This window comes from Mustela nigripes, chromosome 5, assembly GCF_022355385.1.
Source record: "Mustela nigripes isolate SB6536 chromosome 5, MUSNIG.SB6536, whole genome shotgun sequence".
Taxonomy (NCBI): Eukaryota; Metazoa; Chordata; class Mammalia; order Carnivora; family Mustelidae; genus Mustela; species Mustela nigripes.
Window position 1 is genome coordinate 142579611 of NC_081561.1, and position 14606 is coordinate 142594216.

At 44.5% G+C, this 14606-nt stretch overlaps 1 protein-coding gene across 1 annotated transcript in view; it reads left to right on the plus strand.

Moving 5' to 3' along the window:
• SLC22A3 (solute carrier family 22 member 3) overlaps window positions 1-14606 on the plus strand; it is an 88667-nt gene that overhangs the window by 61841 nt on the left and 12220 nt on the right. The window contains exons 6-7 of the mRNA XM_059401383.1: window positions 11695-11792; window positions 11912-12126. Of these exons, the coding sequence (XP_059257366.1) occupies window positions 11695-11792; window positions 11912-12126 (313 nt within the window). The remainder of the gene's footprint in view (window positions 1-11694; window positions 11793-11911; window positions 12127-14606) is intronic.

The following is a 14606-nucleotide window of genomic DNA, read 5'->3' on the forward strand; positions in this document are numbered from 1 at the left end:
TTAGCTTATGGCTTTAGCTGTCTCAGTTACCCCCAGATTCCTCTGGAGCCCACCACCATTCTGACTGGGAAGCAGGGATCCACCTTGATTTGTGTCAGTGCTGAGCCAGGTTTTTTGTTTCTTTCCTTTTTTTTTTTTTTTTCTTTTTGAGATCTAGCTAATAAGCAGATTCCTCATTCATCAAGCTCCTGTTTCAGAGTCTGAATTAGTTTACAGCCCAAGAGCGGTCTACAGTTCTTAAGGAACCCCAATAATTCGCGACTCAAACATGTGCTTCTGTGCAGCAGACCTGAGCCAGGACACAGGCAGATTGCAGGGGACCCGTAAAGATAGCCTTCTTGGGAAACTCCGTATGGATGAAGAAATGGGTAATAAACCACTGCATTTGGACCCCAGGTCCATATACCGCTACCAGTCATCTTCACATTCTTGGCCTTAAAAGGTAGAAATGTTTTGGTTAGTAGGTGCCCCAAAGACTTCGCGTCTGCGGCACCCTTCATGACTCCGTTCCTCCCTGACATGAAGCAGAGCTACTCTTCAGAGCCGAAATGTCAGTAACGCGAAGACAGACGTGCTACGATCGTTCCTCCAAGTCCTTCTCATTTGTTTACATAATGAGGTTTGCTCTCTGCGACAGTAATGCCTGCCCCCTGTCCCTCTTAAGAAGGAGTGCTGTGGAAGAGCACACTTCTTAAATGTGAAAAGAGATCACAGTTTTTAAACCCACCGACACCTCGGTGAGATCTACCCAGGGCTGCAGTTTGATTGGTTAACTTTTCCTTTACCTGGGTAGCTGCGCCAGCTCTCAGCCTTGGGCGGGAGGGCCGTTCTACCCAGGGTTCTCTCCGCCTCAGTGCTATACTTTGATGGTTAAGTTCTGTGATAAATTGATTAGTGCCTATAAGTTGAAAATGCAGAAGAAATAGTCCTCATTTCTTTTAGGAGGTTTTTTTTATGATTAATTATCTTTATTAACATATAATGTATTATTTGCCCCAGGGGTACAGGTCTGTGAATCGTCTCTTTTTAGGAGTTTTAATGGTGTGATTTTGTCAAAAGGAGTTATTGACTCTAAGTAAGAAATCGTAAAATTTGCATTTTTTCAAAATTTAAATTGAATGGTCTAAGCTTAATTACTTCAAGTAGAAATGTAAGACTTAGCATAATAAATTCCTGTCGAGAGGAGGGGGGGACCAGAGGTTTTTTTGGGTAAACTCGAGAAATCCACAGACTATCACTCAAGATAAGCTAGGTGTGTGTGTAACAAACATTACCAAAATCTCAGTGGCTGTTGTCTCTGCCCCATAGTCTCACTGGGGCCTCCTCTGCTTGGAGCACGGTCCTCCCCCTATAAGCCACGTTGCCTCAGCAGCTGCTGCCTGGACTATCGAGAAAAGAGAATTCTAGGGGATCTTGCTTTGGCAATCAAATGCCCACAAGTCCGTGGTCCATTTGGGTAGGTGGTCCCACCCAGTCAGAGAGAGTCCAGAAATGCGATCTTATCCTGCCCCCAAAATGGGGTGAGGGAGGAGGTGGGGAAGCAAAAATATTCCGCAGACGGTGCCAGTGAGTGCCACCCCATGGGCCTCTTTTAAAAGAGAATGAATGATTAAGAAGACACGAGTCAATCTGAGAAACACTGACTCAGGAAGACAAATGCTTTTCAATTCAAATTATTGCTACGAAGTAGGTTTCACCTTCCTCACTGGTAAAATAATAATAATAATAATAATAATAATAATAGTTTAGTCAAAGCGCAAACACAATTTTAAAAGTTGTTATGGAAAAATACAGTGGAGGAGCGCCTGGGTGGCTCAGTGGGTTAAAGCCTCTGCCTTCGACTCAGGTCATGATCTCAGGGTCCTGGGATCGAGCCCCACATCCGGTTCTCTGCTCGGCAGGGAGCTTGCTTCCCTTCCTCTCTCTCTGCCTGCCTCTCTGCCTACTTATGATCTCTCTCTCTCTCTCTCTGTCAAATAAACAATTAAATAAATAAATCAAATCTTTAAAAAATTTTTTTCTTAAAAAAGAAAGAAAGAAAGAAAAATATAGTGGATATTATGAAGACCCATATCCTATCAGAGACACCACAGCCGCAGGGCCCCTTGGGAGCAGAAGGAAGGCCAGGCCAAGGGGGACAAATGCCAGGAGCCCAGGGCCATCAAGGCAGTGGAAGGGCGGGCAGGCCTCTCCTCAGGCATAGCCGGTTCAGGGTAAGGATCCAGACAAATGCCCTGAAGAGATGCCTGAGAACCCAGCTTAGCCCCGCGAGCTATGCAGGGACCCCATCTCAGCTTGCGGGGATGCTGTGAAGGCAGAAAGAGGGAAAAGAGGAGAGGGACCCAGGCCTCTGGCACAAATACAGGAGGCAGCCAGTGCCAGCCTGCAGGCTCTCTGAGAACACTGTCCTGGACATGCCCCATCACTGTGGCCCTGGGCACTTGCATGACAGAGTCTCATGTCGTCTGGCTGCCCTTGGCCTGTACAGAAAGGGCTGCCAAGCCAGAGGAGGGGCAGGAGCAAGCGCTTTACGCCCACAGGCCCGGGCAGAAACACACCTGCCAGGAATCTAACTGGGCCAAGTTGCCTTTTTACTGGCGTCCTGCAAACACCTGAATGCCCAGGAAAGAGAGCCGGCAACAGCTAACAGAACCCCGTGGCCACCAGCCGGTGAGGGGAACAGCCATTCCTGAGTCCATATCCGGTCACATTCAAGACCTCATTCTGATTCAGGCTATTTCAGAAGCATCCAGAAGGCTACTGAGAAATGATGCTAAGAATACTGGTGAGTGGGACCTGGGGTTTGGCTTTTGTTTGGACCTATCAGATGACTTCCTTTCACTCACTCATTAGCTTTTCCCTCTATTTAAAAAAAAAAAAAAAAAATTCTTGGCTACCTACTGACTTACAGATGCTCAGTTTGCATATTCATAGAACTAAAAATCTTGAGTGTTTGATCATGCTACTGTAGTGTGAGACTCTGGATGATGTCCTTTAACATGTGGTATTTGGAACTTTTCTTTTTCAGTAATCGTCACTGATGTTTATGCTGTTGGAGGGCTCCCTGAATTTAATTCAGTCCCTTAACAGCACATCTTGGTGTTTCCTCCCCCAAGTTCTGAGTCTTTAGGGTTAGAGTTGTTGTTGTTGTTATTATTTTTTAAGATTTATCTCTTTGTTTGACAGAGAGAGAGACAGCAAGAGAGGGACCACAAGCTGGGGGAGTGGGAGAGGGAGAAGCAGGCTTCCCGCCGAGCAGGGAGCCCGATGAGGGGCTCGATGTGGGACTCGATCCCAGGGCCCTAGGATCCTGACCTGAGCCAAAGGCAGACGCTTAACAACTCAGCCACCCAGGCGCTCCTAAGGCTTGAGTTTTAGATCTGAAAGTGCCTTTTCTTCTCTCTCTCTCTCTTTCTCTTACTTTAACACCTCCCCCACCCTCCCCAAAACTCTCTCAGTTTGTTTTTAAGAAATGAAAAAATGTTCCAACACGTGACCCACAGCTGCAACCCGTTAACCTTTGCTAATCTTAAGTCTGCACTTTGGATCCCTCCTGGGACCAAATGGATGGATGCACTTTGCTGTTCTAGGCGGTGTGCCTGCTTGGGGAGGGGAAGGGAGGGACGCTTTCTAGCCAGACTCAAAACGAGTGGAATAAATATCTTCTCTGCGCATCCTGATAGAAGACCTGGCTGGACCCCAGGTGCTCGCGAGCCACCGTGTCCACTACAGTCGCCGCTAGCCTTGTGCGGCCACATAGCCTTGAACTGTGGCTAGTCTGAGCCGTGATAAGCCATAAGAGGAGATCACATGGTGATTTCGTAGAGCGTGTAAAAGATCTCCTTCACAGTTTCTTATTAACTGCATGTTGAAATGGTAGTATTTTGGATAGATTGGAGTCAGTGGAATATTTTATTAAAATTAATTTTACCTGTTTATTTTACCCTTTTTTTTTAAAGATTTTTTTTTTAAGATTTTATTTATTTATTTGACAGAGAGAAATCACAAGTAGGCAGAGAGGCAGGCAGAGAGAGAGAGAGGGAAGCAGGCTCTCTGCTGAGCAGAGAGCCCGATGCGGGACTCGATCCCAGGACTCTGAGATCATGACCTGAGCCAAAGGCAGCAGCTTAACCCACTGAGCCACCCAGGCGCCCTATTTTACCCTTTTTAATGTGGCTTCTGGAAAACTTAAACCGAACTCTGTGACTCGGCTATATTTTCATTGGATGGCACTGGTCTAGGTGACTGAGATTTGTCTTTAACTACTTTGCTAAGCTGCAAATATGCATCATGATTTTAATATAGACTTTTATTTATAATATGAACTCTGTATGGTAAATATTTATCTACTCTTGTTTCAAAGTATAATCAAGTTTTTAACAAGTCCCAAGGCACTATGGGTAGTTTGACAAATTGACTTTTATGGATACCAGGTAGCACTATGACTACCCAGAAGCTAGCCTAGGCTTTATAAGGTGCAACATTTACCCTTGGATCTTCTGGTGTCGGCCTTCGTCTCACTGATGGGGGCATCCGTGACGTGGTGGGATGGGGGCATGGGTCCCCCGGCAGTTGCCAGTGGCCTTCCTCCTACTCATGGACGTCTTCCAGCCCCTGATGCTTGTATGAAAGACCTGCAGGTAGTTGAACTTTGAAGATGGCCTCTGGTCCTCCAGATCAGTGAGCCCGAAATCCTCAAGTCATATTTTATTCCCCCTGGTTTCTGGAAAATTAAAGACTTCTAGAGAACAGAGCTGTAGGGAACTGGTGAAAATTATTACATCACAGGATTGGACTCAAGAACAGAGAAGTGACCCCTTCTCATCCGTGGCTTTGCTTTTCCTTGTGAAATATGGCAACAGACAAAAAATCCACCTCTTGGGAACAACCAGATGAAACCACCTGACATTGCCTCCCCCACCCCGCTGCCCCCACTGCCCTGGCAGGCCCCATGGAGCGTAGTTTGTCCTCTAAAGCCTGGGGCACTTATACTGCGTCTCAGCCTGGGAAGAATAAACACTAGGAGTCAGCTCTGAGGCAGGACAATTCCTTGACCATCAGTGCTTCTCACACAAGTCTCCTGGATGTTCTGAAAAGGAAGATGCCGATTCTCTAACCTGGGGTAGGGTGTGTCTAACGAGCTCCCAGGTGACAGCCACACTGTTGATTCATGGACTGCACACATTTTGAGGACCACTCCCACTAAGTGTCGCTTGCGGGAACGTTCGCGAAAAGTTACCCAGCCTAAGGCATGGGGGATCAACAGTGCCAAACGGACATCAAATATACGTGGTACACTTTTAAAAACCAGTACAAAAAGAAATCCATTCTTTTAAAACAGAAAGAAAAAGGGGGGAACAATGAACATTCTTCTCTTTACGGAGGAACTCAAGTCAGGCGATCTTTATTTTTTATTTTTTTAAAGATTTTATTTATTAATTTGACAGACAGAGTTCACAAGTAGGCAGAGATGCAGGCAGAGAGAGAGGAGGAAGCAGGCTCCCTGCTGAGCAGAGAGCCTGATGCAGGGCTTGATCCCAGGACCCGGAGATCATGACCTGAGCCGAAGGCAGAGGCTTTAACCCACTGAGCCACCCAGGCGCCCAAGCAATCTTTAAAATAACCTCCCCTTGGGGCACAATAGCGTCAGCTACGGTTTACTAATGAAAAAGATAAAGAAGTGCCAAGTGAGTCATCATCTGGAAGTTAACACGTCTCTGAAATGATACAAAACAGCAATGGTCATACTGCCCGCATCCACGATCAAGCTCTTCCTGTGTGTGGTGGGCGTGTGGATGTGTGTGATCCAGTGGAATCTCAAAGTACTAGTGAAGTGAGTGTTGCTATCCTCAGGCTCCTGGGGAGAGAAGTAAGGTTTGCAGAGTTGAGGTCACGTACCAGTTTTCTAACCCCGTGACTCTCTCCCGGTCCTGACTCGTGTCCTTCTTGACCAGAAAGCAGCCCCACATCAGGGGACTTCTTGAGCACCATATTTAGAACAGACAGTAATTTATAATGTCTTTCTCTTCCTTGGCAATTTAAGTGAAAACATCAACTTGAAAAAAGGTTTCCGAAAGGCACCAGGAAGCATGGTACGTGCAGCTAGATTAATCACAGTTAGATGAACAAAGTACATTTTCAACTCGGGCGACATCACTGTTAATGTAACATAAAAGTCTTGGAAGAGCTGAAAGACTGTTAGGAGGCAGCTGGAACAAACAGCAGGCAGCTCAGTCGATCAACATTAGGAGACTGACCTACGCAGCTTACCTGTGAGCAAGCCCTTTTCCTACGAGTGACATTACCAGGCAACAAGACTCCAGACACACAAATGTTACCATGAGCCTTTCCTATCTTCCTTTGCTCCAAACTGGAGCAGGCAGACACCACTTAGATGACAAAAACATACAACAAAATATCATACCAAGCTAGATACAAAAGACAACATTCTGTATGGTTCCATTTACATGAAATTCTGAAAAAAGCAAAACTGTAATGACACAAAGAAGACGGGGAGGGGGGTTGTCTGGGGCTAAGAGTCAGGGGAGAGGGTGACTGTAGAGTCGGGAGGAAACCTCCTGAGGATAATGGAGACGGTCCGTACCATGGTCGTACTGTGGTTGTGGCTCATCGACTCTACACATCCATCAAGATTCACTCAAGTGCACATGAACTTGCTGAATTCTATTGTATGAACGTTATATCTCAATAAAGCAAACTGACGTATGTACATATAATAACCCTGATCTAGCCTTTCTACTCTTTTGTATCTGACTCAGAGTAAGCGAAATTTGGTAACCCTTTGGCAACACAAAATAAACACGACTTAATTTCAAAATTCAGAGCTGGGAGTTGTTGTAGAAGAAGAATAGCTTCAGCAGCCACTGCACATGAGTTGCCAAGACTGTACTGGACGTATGCCCATCCCAAGACACGGCGTTCAGTCTCTCAAGGTCTTCAGTCACCCAGAAAGTGGGTCATCTTTCAGAATATCTGCGTCACTGTGGAGGACATGTCAGTAAATCAAAAACCAGCTGGATTTATTCTTAAATTGGCAAAATGCATACTTGCTTGGAGGTACTATTAATCCTTTCATTCACTGGACAGGGAAGATTGGCTTTTACAGTCTTGGTTACCTTTGGTTTTATCAATACCTCATATTCTTTTGGTAAAGGGTATGTGTTAGGGATGAAACTTGTGCTTTGGGAAAGCAGAGAACATGTGACGGCTTGATTCTCAATCTTAAAAGTTTGAAATGAAGACTAATAATAAATATTTTTACTGAGTAAGTCGGAACACTCAAGCAATTATTTTAATTCTTTAATACAAAATTATGTTGCCTAAAATACGCAATTATTGCAAAAGAATTGTTCTGGACCGAATTCTCCAGAAAATTCTGCTTTAGGCAACAAGTTACAGAAAAACAACTTAAATGGGCGTAAACAATAAACCCATTTCCTGGCTCATGTATCTGGAATTCCAAGGCTAATAGCAGCATTTGGGGCTGGCTGAACCTGGCTGTCAACAGTCCCAGCCATGGTTTTCTCCCGCCCCACTCTGCCGACAGAGTGACTTCATCTTCACGTGTTGGCCTCCTGGGCGTAAGTTAGGTGCTAAGTTCTACTTGAGCCCACCGTTTTCTCATTAATTCCCTGAAGGTGGAGAGAGAAGATTCCTTCAGGAACTGCTGACTTAAGGTCAGTGAAGGAATTTCTTTTTTTGTTTGTTTTATTTAAAGATTTTATTTATTAGAGTGAGCGAGAGAGAGAGAAGCAGAATCCTCGCTGAGCAGAGAGCCTCAGGGCTGGAGGGCAGGACTCCAAGAGCAGGACCTGAGCTGAAGGCAGGTGCTCAACCGACTGTGCACCCAAGGTGCCCCCAGTGAAGGACTTTCTCGAGACGATTTCTCATTGGTTCAAATTGGGTCTCATGCCCAGTCACTGGCACAGAGGGTAGAATTGCCCTTCGGCAACCAGGTCTCCCCTGCAGTTGGAAACGGAATCAGCTCCCCTGAGAAAGGGAATTGATGGGGGGAGGCGCAGTGAAGGTTCTATTAAGACCAAGAAAGGGAGAATGACACAGAGCCAACAACAAAAAAGGTACATTAGGGTCTCACTTAAATCCGTTATTTGAAAGGTGAGCTATAGTTCTTCTTGTTAGGAAAAGGCCTTTCGGTTTAAATGTTAATTTTAAGAGAATATTTATAGCAAAAAGGAAGAAAGTAAACCCCACCATAATCTTACTACCCTGTGAGGATCACTAATGATACAAGCATATTTTTCAACATTAAAATAAATATTAAACTCTGCCTACTGCAGACACAGTAGAGCGTAATGGTTAGTAACATACAAACGTGGGTGTCCACCTCCTGGTTCATCTACTTACTGTCTGTGGGTCCTCTGTGGGGAAGCTACTTATCTTTCCTGTGCCTCAACTTCTTCCTCTCTGTGATGGGTATAAGCAGATCATTTATAAGTTCCAACAGCACTAACCTTCTAGTTCAGAAGCCGGCAGTCTACAGCCTGCGGGCCAGACCTGGCTTGCTGCCCATTTTTATAAATAGAGTTTTATTGGGATCCGGCCATAGCCATCCATTTGTGTATCCATCTGTGGCTGCTTTCACACTGCGATAGCAAAGTGAAATAGTTCCAACAGAGACTGTATTGCCCACAAAACCAAAAGTACTTATAATCTGGTTCTTTGCAGGAAAAAAAAAAAAAGTGTGCTGATCTCTGGGTCAGACCAGTAGGCCTCTATTGTCTTGTCAAAATCTATCATGTCATAATTCTGTGGTTGTGTAGTAACTTAACCAGCCTGAAGATACGATCAAGAAAAAGTGACATTGGCAGAGATACCACGAAAACAAGAGATGTGCAGTTGTTTTATCAGGTGGAGATAGTTCTAAGAACCGCGAGTGACTGAAAAAATCTACAAAAGTGCTGAAATGTCAAGTTATCTTCCTGAACTGACCAGAGATCTTGTAATATATGATACATGATTTCCTTTTAACTCTGGGGGTTTGACACTGGGACCTGAATGAAAGCGAATCTGTAGTCTTATCTAGTCGATAGAGGTCATAGCTGTGGGGAAACGACCCGAAGACTGAAGAAGGAATGAAAGAGAAACCATAACAAATTGTGGCAAATACTGCTTTAGTAAAGAAAAGATCGTCACCATCCGGGGAGCAGTGGTACAGATGTGTGGACGGGCAGAGCGACCGGACCCGGGACTCCCTAGAGAGAAGGGAGTCGTCTGAATGAGCACAGTCAAGCTGACCCACGTCTGAGCGCGGAGGACCCACAGTGAGTGGAAAGAAAAGACTTCTTGGAAACAGTGAAATATCCATGGACTCAGCTGCGCTCGCAGTCTGGGGAGTTTTGATCTTGAATTTGAAGGTCCTCAAGCTCTAGATTTTAGTCAAATCCAACGTTTCCATAAAATTATGTTTTAACTAAAGGTTAGCTTTTTGGCCAAATGTGTAACATCCTTCCTGGAAAAGGAAGTGACCATCAGCTACACGGAAGTTTTCTAAAAAAGCCTCGAATCCATTCAGCAGCGATGTGATCAGTAAGAATAAAGGGTCCCCATCAACTGCCTGATTGCAGATCCCGGCTCAACCGCCTTCCCGTTAACCCTTCAAGTCCTGAGCCTCGTTTTTCTTATTTATAAAACAGGATTGATAACTTTGGAGGATTTTGAGAGAATCAAATGAAATAATCCATGTAAGGTAGTTAGCCCAGAATCCAACAAGTATTACATGCTTTTTAGAAATGAACCTTTTTTTTTTTTTTAAAGAAGATTTTATTTATTTATTTGAGAGAGAGAAAGAGAGAACGAGTCAGGGTGAGGGGCAGAGGGAGAAGCAGACTCCCCACTGAGCAGGGAGCCCAATGGGGGGTTCAATGCTGGGACTCTGGGATCATGATCTGAACAGAAGGCAGACACTTAACTGACTGAGACACCCAGGCAGAAGTGAATTACTTTGACATGGACAAGATAGGAGAGTAATTGTGGAAAACATTTTGATAACCAACCATATAATGATACGTTGTTGTAATACCCGAAGTTCTTTCATTTTTGGTATTTCTGCCTTATTTTTGGAGCGGCAAAGGTCTTAAAAATTCTTAGAATTTAGAAAAGGAGATTGGGAAACATTTTCATAAACATTGTATTCATTTAGAGTACAGGTCAACTTGCTGCTGAAACAGAGACCCCAAAAATATAATGACCAAAGAAAAACAAAGGAAGAAAGAAAGAAAGAAAAAGCAAGGAGGGAGGGAAGGAAGGAAGGAAGGGAAGTGTCTTTCTCTTGAACGTGCTCACCCAGAGGTAAGCAGCCCAGCACTAGAAGGCAGCTCTGGTCCCTGAGTGCCTCCAGGACCCAGGTTCCAGTTATCTTGTTTCCACAACTGCTACCTGCAACAGGTTGTCAAGGAAAAGCTAATTCACCAGCATCTCCTTCCATCCCTTAGGAGAGGGAAGGCAGTGAATAAAGAGAAAAGTCATTCTTTTTTAAAGGATTGGATCTAGAACCTGCGTATCTGGCTTTTGTTCCCACCTCATTACTGAGAGCTTAATCAAAGGGCTGCCCATAGTTGAAGGAGAGGCTAGAAGATGTGACTTGGCGAGGTATCCACGTGCCAAACTGAAATTCGGTGGATTCTGTTATCAAAAGGGAGAAAGAAAGAATGGATGGTAGAACCAATGAGCAGTCTCCCGCAGGCCTTATCATGGAAACTAGTGTTGTGTCACTGACTCTAAGACCCTATTGATTGTAAGACCCGTCATTTTATGTACCACTAAGTAAGAAAAACCATGCTCTGAAACATATTATTAAACGTACTGTTTTCTTTTCAGCTCAGTTGTATTCATCCCAATTTAGGAAAGGTTAAAATGGGAAACATACGTATCTTGGGATAGAAGAGATTCCGGTATTGGGAGACAAGGTGATCCAAAGGCATTGACTTGGCAGTCTTCTTTTGCTTGGGACCATCCCTGAGGCAAGCAGACAGGAGATACCAAGCTTTGTTGATCTCATCCAGTGTCGTGCTTAGCCTCGGTGACTGACAAAGTACCTGCTTTTTGGCTTTGTTTCCCTTATAGTGCCTTCTAAATCATAAGCACCAGCAATATTTGTTTCATGCAGTGAAAGAAAAGACCAACTTCTTGGATGACCAAATAGAGATGAGCTGAATTTTCCGGATCGAAAAGACACTTGATTCAAATAAATAGACCAAAGCAAACGGACACCTTTGGGGCCCTGCTTGCTCTTGAGTTTAAGACAATCTTATTTAACATCAGGTTGATAATTTAATGAAGAAACACTCATTTGGATCCCAGCTGCTTATGCCATTTTTACATTTGTTCTCTCCAGTTTAATAAATGCACACATGTGTTGTACTTTAAAACACACCTTTTGTCCCTGGTGAGTCCGAGGAGATTAACATACAGGACCCCTGTTCCTTGCCTCAAAACAGCCTCTCCTGCAGCAACCACATCTTTGTGAATCTGACCTTTTACGACGGTGAAGGAATCCAACTCTCCGTTCTCGGGTTTTAAGACGTAGTCATGAAAGACTTTGGTCGATTCAGTCAGATCATTTGACTTGGTGGCTTTGAATCTGGTCAATGAAAATCTATAATATGCAGGTGTGTCTTGCTGTATTTGCTACTGAAATCTGCTTCTCTTATATAGATCACTGTTACAGATGAGGAGGTTAGTAACCCATCCTTTTTAGATCTGGTGAGGACTCCCCAAATGAGGAAGTGCACACTTATTCTTATGTTTGCTTGGTAAGTCTGACTTGTGATGGGCTCAAAAGCTTGTATCGAATTTACAATGTGCCCCTTCCTTTGGAGCAGGCTGAAGTTATGCCTTACTTGGTCTCCGTTGTTTTTCACTGTTGCTCCAGGTTCACAAGCGCGGTGGTGTATCAGGGACTCGTCATGCGCCTGGGAATTATAGGAGGCAACCTCTATATCGACTTTTTCATCTCAGGAGTTGTGGAACTGCCCGCGGCCCTCCTGATCTTACTGACCATTGAGCGTTTTGGACGACGCCTTCCCTTTGCAGGAAGCAACATAGTGGCGGGGGTGGCCTGCCTTGTCACTGCATTCTTACCCGAAGGTAATAGTCCCCCAGATCTGTCAGGCACTCAAGAACGCGAAATAGTCCTAAATCAAAATAATCAAGAATGGGGAACTTCTTGTCCTTCAAAAATGTACCACACTCAATATCCTGGTATCGGTCAACCTATAGTGATGTCACTCAGTTTTCTTCTTAAGTGCTGTAATGACTCTGCGTTTAGGGATTGGTTCTACAGATTTTTCTGTTTTCTCCACTTTAGGTTCATTTATGGATGGAATAGCTGTCATGCAGAGTCTAGCGTATAGTGATGTAGGTTATTACTGATCACTTTTATTCAACTGGCTCTCATGCAGTCCTTGACCATGGTTACTGTATTTCCCGATTACCTGCGGTATCGCTGGCCCCATGCAAAATACCAGGGTTACAAAAGGAAGAAAGGAAGACAACTGTTGACTCCAGAAGGTTCATAACCTAGGAAGGAGGATGGATACTCCATTTTTAAAAATTTGCTTTTCTTCCAAGTTCTTCTAACTAAATTCTAGTTAGTTAACATACATTGTAATGTTAGTTTGAGATGTAGAATTTTGTGATTGATCACTTACGTAGGACGCCCAGTGCGTTGAGATGTAGAATTTTGTGATCGATCACTTACGTAGGACGCCCAGTGCGCATCACAAGTGCCCTCCTTAATGCCCACCACCCATCGAGCCCCTCCCCTCACTCCCCTCCCCCCAGCAACCCTCGGTTTGTTCTCTATAGTTAAGAGTCTGTTTCTAGTCTTGCCTCTTTCCCCCTCCCCACATTCAACTGTTATGTTTCTTAAATTCTACATATGAGTGAGATCATATGGTATTTGTCTTTCTCTGACTGACCGATTCCACTTAGCATTATACTCTCTAGCTCCAATTACACCATTGCAAATGGTAAGATTTTATTCTTTCATTCTTTTACCTGGCTGAGTAGTATTCCCTTGCACGCGCGCGCGCACGCGCGCGTGCACACACCTCCCCCCCACATCTTCTTTATCCATTTATCAGTTGATGGACATATGGATATCTGGGCTCTTTCCATAACTTGGCTTTTGTTGATAATGCTGCTATAAACATTGATATAGATATTTTAATGCTTTCACAACTCCCTGTGATAAATGAAATAATAGAATTAGTTAGAGGTAAACCTTGTCATTAGGGGTAGGGCGTGCTGACTCATTACGTGAGCAAAAACCTGCATAGAACTTTCCACTCCTCAGAAACTGAACTGCTAATAGTCTACTGTTATCTAGAAGCCTTACCTTTAACAAAAGAGTCGACAAACGCATATTTTGTATGCCTTATATACTATATTCTCACAATGAAGTTAGGGAAAAGAAAATGTTACCAAGAAAATCATAAGGAAGAGATATATACCGCATTGTAGTGGAAATACTGTCTGCACGTAGGTGGACCCACACAGTTTAAACCTGTTGTTCTGGAGCCAACTGTACCAGATTCAGAAAAATAAAGCTCTCTGAAGGCTCTACTTGATTTAAAAAAAAAAAATAGGTACAAGGAGTCTTATGCATGGAGTGGTCAGGAGAAACCACTCAGAGGTGAGAACTAGGCGCGTATGAAAGAGGAGGAGAGAGGTACTGGAGAGGGGGGCCTGGCTGGCTCAGTCAGCCTGATCTCAGTGTCATGAGTTTGAACCCCACTTTGGGTGTAGAGATTACTAAAAATAAATAAATAAGCAAACTTTATAAAAGAAAAAAGAAATCCCCTTGACAGAAGGCAAGGGTAGGAGAGATGTTTTTTTCAAAGCAGAGCACGGCTCTCAGAAGTGAGGGATCTGGAATCACACGTTCTCTGTTATTGCTCAAGTTTCCAAAAAAAAGGGGGCTGAAAGATAGCCTGCCACCAGCGGTGACTGGCCTCACGGGCCATGCCAGGAGCTTGGGCATGGCCCTGCGAGCTTCCTCATAGTCGCATTAGGTTGGCTGGTAGCAGTGAGGAGGAGGGATGTGGAGAGCAGGAATCAGTGTCATGGCAGTCGGCCCCGGGCGAGACAGGATGAGTTCAGGGATTTGTCAGAGGTCAGGGTTGCGCAATGACCATAGCTTGCTGCAGAGGGGGCCGTGACCCCAGATGCATGGGTTGTACAACCCGCATCATCTCTGCCCCAGGACACAGCGGGCCCTGGATGGGGAAGCCCTGCCAAGTCCTATGGAATGTGCGAATCAGAGCAAGTTCATTATTTCCAGGTGCCACGCATGCGAGGTGGAGGTTCCTGAGAGGGCGGGTTCTCCCGGAGTCCTTGCGTCGGCCCCAGAGAGACTGTCTTTTCTTAGGAGAATCATCTGAGGGTCACGAAAGGAGGCACAATATTGTGGAAGTGAAAACAGGCATTTACAGATGACTTTATTAATTATATGATGGTTTATGAAGTCCCCAAACCCTACTTGAATAAAATTACAAAAATGTCCCTCTTCAGACCAGAAAATTAAAAAAAGATGTAAAGTCTTCAGTCTTACTGATTTGGTCGAT